The following is a 9,237-nucleotide window of genomic DNA, read 5'->3' on the forward strand; positions in this document are numbered from 1 at the left end:
TTTATGGGATAGGAAAAAAACATTTCTACTATACAAATTTATTATCATGTGTAATTTTTCGGACTTTTCTCTAATTTTTGCTTTTTTCTTGTGAAATACTGAATAGTTTTCAGCCTCTAGGCCTCCTCTGATAATCAAATGCAACGACCTGAAAAGGGAAAATCATTTTTTGGGTGAACTGTTCACCACTCGGCATATGAAGCCTGTGATGGGGGTCATGAGTAGGCATCACTTCGTTTTAAGGGGTCACAAGCCAGAAAGCTTGAGAACCACTGCTCTAAAGCACTGTGTGTGTATGTATGTGTGTGTGTGTGTGAGCGTGCATGTTCAGATGATTACAGGGAGGACATACTTCTACAAACAGGAGAGATAAGAGCCTGTCCTCCCTCTGTCTTTCAATTTGTTTCTCATTTCCTGACCCTGTGAACCGAGAGGTTGAGGGACACAATGGGTCATATTAGACAGAGACGGTCAAACTCTTGTCCATGAATAAAATGAATTCCTTGAGGGATTTTCAGTGAAATTGCAACAACTCCATGTGTGGAGTGTGGATGGAAATTGCCACTCAAGCCTTAGACCTATTGCATGTTGTTGAAAGAGTGGCTCAAGTGTCCTTGTTATCCTTCATTATGCAACTAGCCAATCATTCTATAGCCTAGGTATAATACTAGCTTATCATTAAATAAGCCGTTTTCGCTGCAGTCGCATTTCTGAGCATCCTATTTGTTGATAACACAGCAGCCCGTCATTCGCTCTCAATCTCAACCACCACAACATGAGGATCAGCAGCTAAGACATGTCGTTGAAAAACTAGGGTATCCTCTGAGGTACTTTTCTTACTATCTTCTACTATCTGAAAACTGGCCTATGAGGAGCAGAGAAATATGTCAGCAGTAAAACTTGCTAGTTAGTGAGTTAAATTCTCATTACATTTACATATTAGGCATTTAGCTGACGCTCTCTTCAGGAATGCAACTGTAGAACATGCTTAAACTCCTAAATCACCAACATTAGAAGCAACCATTAGTATGGAGGGCAAGGGTCAACGGCTCGGTGCTCATTAACTATGTTGTTATTGGAGCAGAGCTGGTTGTTGTGTGCAATCAATCAGTAGCTCCGCTGAGGAAACATGTTATGGTTGCCCATTTGACTCCAATTCATTCTGCATTAGCGGTAGCAAAATTTTGCCCGTGTTTGTATTGAACAAACAGAAGCAAAAAAAAAACTACTCTCTCACATAAGAAAGGAATTATCCTCAATATTAGGGGTGCACAATTACAGTCAAAATAATACTGATTATTTTAATTTGACAGAATTATTTTAATTTTTAACATTTGGCAACTTATGTCATCATTGACTATTTTCAACTACAGCAGACATTCATGAAATGAATGAATATTATTGCTGGTATGCCAATATTCCCCAAATATTAATGTTGAGAACTAAACTGATACCGATACATAAGCCGTTAATAGTGCTGCCTTTAAAATATATCAATATTTTGTTGAAACAACTAACCAACACCAATGTGAACTCGTTCTGCTTTTTTTGCTTTACAACACAACACAGTCACACTGTACACAGTGGGCTGTGAGCCAGAATAACTGGATAGTGAGAAGCTAGGCCGACATCCAGTCCCTGCTAAACCCCCCCCCTCACGTACAAACGTTGAACTTGTTCAGTCTCTCCATGCTGCCAACGAGTGCACACGTCCACACACACGTACTGGCCCACACACACACACACACACACACACACACACACACACACACACACACACACACACACACACAATACAGCTGTTGTGTGTCTAATCCAGAGAGGCCTGGGCTGTGGGAACAGGGCGAGTGCTCAGTGGCAAGGCACAATGGCGTCAGTCACAGCAGGCAGAGCCCAGACACACACACACACACACACTGATAGCTGGCTAGCTGGGATTGATGCACGTCACACACAGCCAACCTCCTCTCTCCTGTTCCTCTCATCCACCTCAGAGTGTTCCCTCTGGCACCCATGGGAGCCACTGCCACTCTCTGCCACAGATAAACACCAGCCGGCAGCCACGTACTGAGAGGCCGAGAAGCACCCGGTCAGTCACAACAACATGAGAAAATGTCTAAATATCCCTCAGGACCAACCTGTCGCAGAGAAACGGAGTGTGTGTGTGTGAGGGAGAGAGAGAGAATGATGGAGTGTAAGGAAGAGAGAATGAGAGAGAAGGAATGTGCATGAGAGAGAGAGAAATATTTTCAATCAGGAGGGGTGAAGCTGTGGTTGAGACTGTGTAGCGGGGGAGGGGGGGGAGGGGGAGGTGTCCACCATAGTGAGACAGAGAGAAGCCAGTGTTGAGTCAGTAGCAGTATGGAGGGACGAACACACACATGCACACACACACAGTATATGTGCTGGTTCTTAAGTTGGCAACAGTATGGAAAGACAGACAGCCTGATGGATGGACATGGACATGGACACACACACACACACAGAATGTGTTAGCCCTGTTAAGCTGGCCAGTGGATTCTGCTGGGGCAGGTTAAATAGGGCCCTCTGTCTTAGCAGGCTTGCTGGGCCAACCTGAGTGGAACAAGGGGCGGAGAGTGTTGACTTTATGTTGACTTGGGCCAGTTGATTGGTCAGTCATTGGCCTGTCAGGGCCAGCGCCCGACAAAAAGTTTCTGGTCTTATCATTTCTCTGGTAATAAGCCTCTCTGTTCTGCCACAGGCCCACTCATAGAGATAAACAGTTTTGTTTTATTTTTTTACTGTTTTATCTCCATGGGCCCACTCTCCTCTCTGCTGTGCTTTTTCTGACTGATCATACTAGACGACACCTCAGAGATACTCACAGAGGTGTGCCGCTGCTGCTTCCATGGGCTGAAAATGAAGAATAAATCCTGTACTATTTGTACAGTTTGTCTGCAATTTCTGAGTAAGCCGGCTCAAGCTGGCCCATTTTTTTTTTTTTAAGAAAGGCATCAACAATTATCGCAAAAACACATACTTGAGCCCACAACACCTAGCCAGTATGTTGGCTAGGTGCTGTCCTGTAAGCGGCTAACTGACAACCCCTCATCATGTCTGATTAATGTATTGGCAAGACGGATGAATGGAGAGACTCACTAGCCTCATAATTTTCCACTCTGGTTTGTGTTTTGTTTTTTCCATCCCACTGATTCATTTTATGTTGATTAGCTGCTTAAAATATGTCTAAATAGCCGTCTAGGCTAAAATTAGGCTAAATGGAGTTTTAAAATGAAAGTTCAGTAGAGATCTAAGTACAACTTAGCTTAGATTTCTCTGGTACATATTTTTGATGTTTACAGCTGTTTATGCATTATTTAAATATGTAATAATGTATTTACTGCTTGGTCTAAAACTGGGCTATAAATAGCCAAAAAGATCCTGGCTATATGAGAGCTAAAGCATAGAGACAATGCTGAATCATGTTTAGTGCTCAGTGGGAGGTAACTGCTGGTCACATATAGAGAAAAGCCTCTATCAGTTAGTTGAGGGCTTATACATGATTATAATAAGTGCAACATTACATGGGCCATTTTTGTATATAGGCTACATTTTACAGACATCAGTTACTTACATTTATGAAAGCATAATAATTATTTTCATTTTTGCCTGCTGGGCCAATGAAAATATACTCTATAACTGACCTATTAGCTCAACTAGGCATGTGGAAAAAAACATCCCAACATTGAAACTTGTCTACGACTGTGGTAAGGAGATATGGTGTTTGTGTAGGCCTATTTTTGCGCGTGTGTGTGTGTGCGTGTGTGTGTGTCTGTGTAGGGATGGCCTTCAGAGACAGCAGTGCTCAAGGAGGAGAGAAGCAGTACAATTAACAATCCTCATCTCAAGGCTATATGGAACAACGAAGAGGGCTTTTTGGATCTTTTTCCCTGCAACTGATAAACAGGCTCACTTCTGTCTGTCTTCCTGTGTTCAACCCACCCTCCCACCTCCTCACCCCAACACACACACACACACACACACACACACATACACACCACTCCTCCACCCCAAGTCCCTCTCTTCCTGTCTACAACCTCCCCCTGCAATGTGCCCCTGATGGCTCCCCCCAAAAAACAGACCTCAGGAAGGGGAAAAGCAGAAGGAGGAGGAGGTGGAAAAGAAGAGAGAAGCAGCCTGGCCTGGCCTCTAATCTCACTGACACATCACAACCCCCAGCCTTCCTCCTCCTCCTCCTCCTACACTACTCTCTACCCCTCCACTCTCTCCATCCCTCGTGTTTTCCCTCCCTCTGCAGAGCCCACCCACATGAGCTTTGCCATCAGCCCCACACTCCGGCAGCATGTGTCAGCCAACAAACAGAGTTGCCTCTCAATCTACCACACCAACGCTGAGTTGTTTTAATTAAGACTCGTTAGAGAACATGAAAAGAGACATTCCACACAAGGCCACAGGGTTACAGATTAGATCTCGAAGAAGAAAACACAATCTCATGGTGTCTGAAACTAAGATAAAAATCAAGCTTTGTGTGAAAAGAATGGAAGAGAATAGAATACATCGGAAAAGGTTAGAAAATAACATAATCTGTTGGAATAGAACATGTTAAAGCACATTAGAATTTAGAGCTGCAATGATTAATCGATTAATCGATTAGTTGTCAACTATTAAATTAATCGGGAACTATTTTGATAATTGATTAATCGGTTTGAGTAATTTTTTAAGAAAAATAAGTCAAAATTCTCTGATTCCAGCTTCTTAAATGTGAATATTCTCTGGTTTCTTTACTCCTCTATGACAGTAAACTGAATATCTTTGGGTTGTGGACAAAACAAGACATTTGAGGACGTCATCTTGGGCTTTGGGAAACACTGATCGACATTTTTCACCATTTTCTGACATTTTATAGACCAAACAACTAATCGATTAATCGAGAAAATAATCGACAGATTAATCGACAATGAAAATAATCGTTAGTTGCAGCCCTATTAGAATTGAAAAGAACATGATGGAATAAGCCTACATCAGAAAAGAACATGTTAGATTACATTAGAATAGAATAGAGCAGCACATGTTAAAATAGAATAAAGCAGGATAGAATACAATCTATATTGACCCCAAGAGAAAATTTAACACCAACAGAGCGACACCGTTCCCCTACTTGTCCATGATGGAATGAACACTGGCACAACAAAACAAGAAAAAAAACTCAGTGGCGGTAGATTTGAAAAATCAAAGAGGGGCAAACGGGGGGGGGGGTTCCCGCTTTTCTTTGGCAAAATAAAGCCGCGGGCAACTCCCTCTGCCACAATGAGCCCAAACAGCAACGGCAAACTGCACTCTCCATAGAAACCAGCCACAATATGCCAATGGTTGGCCTTATGGGTGGCTGGGGATGGGGAAAGGGTCTGGGGGGGAGGTGGCTATTGTCAATGGGCTGCTTGAATGAACTGAGCATTATAGGGAGAGACTGCAAATCAAGTTCTAAGCCCTCCCTAAAGACCTACCCACTGTCTGCACAAAATCCACACAGAGCCACCCTACCAGAGGAGTGACAGGGAAGTCAAAGTTTCCCACTGAGCCACAGACAAGGAAAGGCTTTAGAGTAACCAAGGAATGGAAGGGGGGTGGTGACTGTTTGTGAACCAAAAAAAGAGCGGGAAAAACTAGACTGTGAGAAAGGGAGAGACAGAGAGAGAGAGAGAGAGAGAGAGAGAGAGACAGAGAGACAGAGAGACTGGCAGAATACAAGAGTAAGACATCAGAGGGACAGAAGAGCAGGAAGCAGGCTAATTTGAGAAATCACCGCAAATACCCCAAAGAAAAGTTGTCCTTCAAACTAGGACCATTCCTGTTGAAGGCTGTGTTATCGGACTGAAAAACCCACCTCCACCTTCGCTGCCTTTCATAGCAGGCTGAGTCATCTTCTGCCAACTCAAATCCTTCCTACCTGGTTACTAAGTGTAGTGTGAGAGGCGGGGGGGGAGACGGGGGGGTGTCCCCCATTATACTCCGTCTGCCATGTCTCATCGTCTTCCAGTAAACCTAATCTCTCTGTATTCTGTGTGTATGTGAGGTGCCACCACCAGACAGGGTTTCCAATGCAACAGGAAGCACCTACGCTCATTTACAGTCAAGCATCGCAGGTTACCCACCCAAAGGAGAGAGGAACTCCTCATCTCACATCATCTGCTCTCATATGAACAGCATTATGAGTAAAGGCTGGCCTAATATAAGGCCACTAAACACCACATTGATTTAGCAGTGGCTGCCTTCTGTATGGATTTCATGTTCTGCCTATGCTACATAGTCAAAAATTGTTATATCTTCGAAAACATTGTTTTTTAAGTCTCCATGTAAGGTTATGGTAATCTATGAGGCCTCCAGTGGAGTTAACAAGGCTAAGTTTATAATAAAGTTTTTAAATGCAAATTCTGACAAGTTCTGGCTTTGTAGCTCAGCCACAAAGTAAAAACCCCCTCAGTATCAAGTGTCGAGCCGTTTGTCAGCACGCGTCTTCATACCACAGAGTTAGCACATCAAAATGGATTTGATTTGCTTAAGGCTCGAAAGCCTCGCACTCATTTTATCCCCAGTGCTAATCTCACCAGAGCCGTGGTTTCCATGCCGCGTGCATTGCTGCTCAGACTACCACTGGTATGAAGAGTGGCTGTCGGTTAATAAGCGGGCTGTGCAATCAATTTGCATTTTCTCACGCCGCTTCTCTGAGCCGCTGACTGACTGGCTGATAGAGGGCCCCCTTTCAATCATTCACCCAGACACAGGGCTCACCAGCGGTCCTTTGGCGGTTGGTGATATGCAATTGTGCGTAAACACACACAATATCAAGACCCCACAGAGACTCACATGCACAACCCACACATTATAGTAAAACGTGATTCAATCTGACTGTATTTACACACTAATGTCTTGCAGAGTGAAACGGTCAGCCACACAGTCAATGTAGCTCACACACCTGTCCTCCACACAGCCACACACACCCAACTGCCATTAGGTGCTTGGCTATTGGGAAAACACCTCCTGGTCCGTTACAGACACTGGGAACTGTCCCACCTGAGAGGAGCCCAGAGGTTAGTCAGTCAGTCAGTTAGCCAGCAGAGAGGGAACTCCTCTGAGGAGGGGGGGAGTGAATAACTCTGCTGTATCATGTGTCGCTGGCTGATCAGGGATACCTGCTATTCAGTTTATGGTTGCACAAGTGGAAACCATCCGTTACAGCTGAGACAAAGCCAGGCAGCTCAGACTGTTTAACTGCCACTATGACCAGCAAAGTTTTAGACCCGGGATTTTTATCACCAGGACTGGACAGGAATTTGCAAGGTTACTTGAGGTCACTGCAGTAGGCAAGCTGTGACACTAACAATGTTTGGCTGCCAATTTTTAAACCCAGGGTGGTCTAGTGGTTGGAGAAACCACTCTGTGACTTAAAACGCACATATTCGATCCCTGGCTGCAACAGCCAATTTGCATCCAAAAACAGCCATGTATCCGGTCAGCGTCCTTCAGCAAGACACTGAACCCCAACCTGCTCACTCTTTGTAAGTTGCTCCGGATAATAGCATTAGCTAAATGCCTAAAATGTAGATGTATGTCATATGCTCATGGCATGGGCATAGCTAAACAGGATACATTTGATACTCCAACTGTAGATCTGAGTCTGTGGCAGAAGGCTACTTCTAGCCTATGTATGTTGAGTTTGGTCACTTCAGTCTGGGGTCAGTCTGGTGGCAGTGACCCCCGGGGCCAGGGCCTTGTAAGGACAGAGAATTTACCCCCTCTCACAGGTTCTCAAGTACCCCACCATACTAGGTGAGGGGTGAACACATTCAAGATCTCATTCTGCATTATGTGGACTTTTCAATGACTCAAACCATAAAATACTGGCGTGGGATGTGGAGGAGGAGAATATTGGTCTTAACCGCAACACCTAGTAGATGGAGCCCACCCACCTGATGCTGGGGATGAGTTAAACGATAGCGAGCCTGTACTGACTCCCAAGTGCCCTATGTTTGACTTGTAAATTAATTATAACGCCCATAAGTTCAAAAGGAGAAACATGACGAGAGTCTCACATGACGAGAGTCAGATTCAATGAAACCGGTTTTCGGCAAAATGACAGCAGCGGCTGAAAAACTCCCTGGTTACGGTTAAACACTGAGCACCTGGTGGCGCTTCACGGCTTTTCCGGTAGCTGTCAAACACACCTGAGTCAGGAGGCATTAACCCCCTCCAGCCCGGATGATAAGGGCTGTGAACTGTATTATAATCCCTGGTATATGCAATTTATGTTGAAACTTGTAGTGTAAAACAACTTGATGAAGATCGCCTGTGAACAGACTGACAGAGCCGTTTACCTGTAGTTCCGATTTCCATTCATGAGGTCCCTGCCCGGTTCCCCGGATCACAGTTGTCAAACGCTGGGGACTCTTCCTCCGTTCAGTCCGGTGTCTCCCTCGGCAGCGCAACGCCTCTGCGGCGCTGAGTGGCCGAGCGTCCTGGTCTCTCCTGGCTCCCCTCCCCACGGGCTGTCAAAAGGGGCCCTTTCTCCACTTCGGTCCGTTTGTTTGACCGGCCGGGGGGTCTTTGGTGTCCCCGTGTCTGCACACCGCCGTTCTCACACGGTCAACGTATCCAATCAGATTTCACTGCCACGGCGATAGCCGTTTGCTCAACGACGTTGGCAAACCTGCTAGAAGCTAAGTTAGCTCGCTAGCCAGGCTCGGGAAAGTGGATAGAACAAACGAGACGAGCTGTCAAGATATCATAACAGCGGGTTCGTTGGGTTCAGATGAACTCCTTCCGATTTCTGAACCTGAAAAGCGAGAACACAAATTCTCCACAGCACACAGAGGGTCTGTGTAGCTGCGATAATTAGCTAGCTGGCTAGCTCGGCTGTTGGATAGTTGGAATTCTGACAGACGACGGCCACTTTATCGCGTTAAAAACAGTCGTTGACACAGGCCCGTTTCTTGAGCAGCGTATCCCAACGATATCGTCTTCTGTAGTTCGTATCACGGTGCCAAAATAAAGCTGTCAACTCCGGGTTGTATCCTCCGATAAGTGTCAAGATTTTCAGTCTGGTTGACAGATCAACTCTGCGGGGCTTCGGCAAGCCAGCTAAATATGGTGAAGTTGCCTTTCTGACACCGACAGGAAGAGGTGGGCTCTGTGTCACCATACGTCAGGAGGATCAACTCCGCCTTTAACCAAAGGTAACGCTACGTTTGCGATCATGTG

At 45.2% G+C, this 9,237-nt stretch overlaps 1 protein-coding gene across 2 annotated transcripts in view; it reads right to left on the minus strand.

Moving 5' to 3' along the window:
• Positions 1-9,085, minus strand: part of ago3a (argonaute RISC catalytic component 3a) — a 37,379-nt gene extending 28,294 nt beyond the window's left edge. For both annotated transcript variants that reach the window (XM_071926667.2, XM_071926666.2), the window contains exon 1: positions 8,355-9,085. In XM_071926667.2, coding sequence (XP_071782768.1) covers positions 8,355-8,373 — 19 coding nt within the window. In that variant the 5' untranslated portion in view covers positions 8,374-9,085. The remainder of the gene's footprint in view (positions 1-8,354) is intronic.
• Between the last annotated feature and the right edge of the window lie 152 nt (positions 9,086-9,237).

Source organism: Centroberyx gerrardi, chromosome 12, assembly GCF_048128805.1.
Source record: "Centroberyx gerrardi isolate f3 chromosome 12, fCenGer3.hap1.cur.20231027, whole genome shotgun sequence".
NCBI lineage: Eukaryota > Metazoa > Chordata > Actinopteri > Beryciformes > Berycidae > Centroberyx > Centroberyx gerrardi.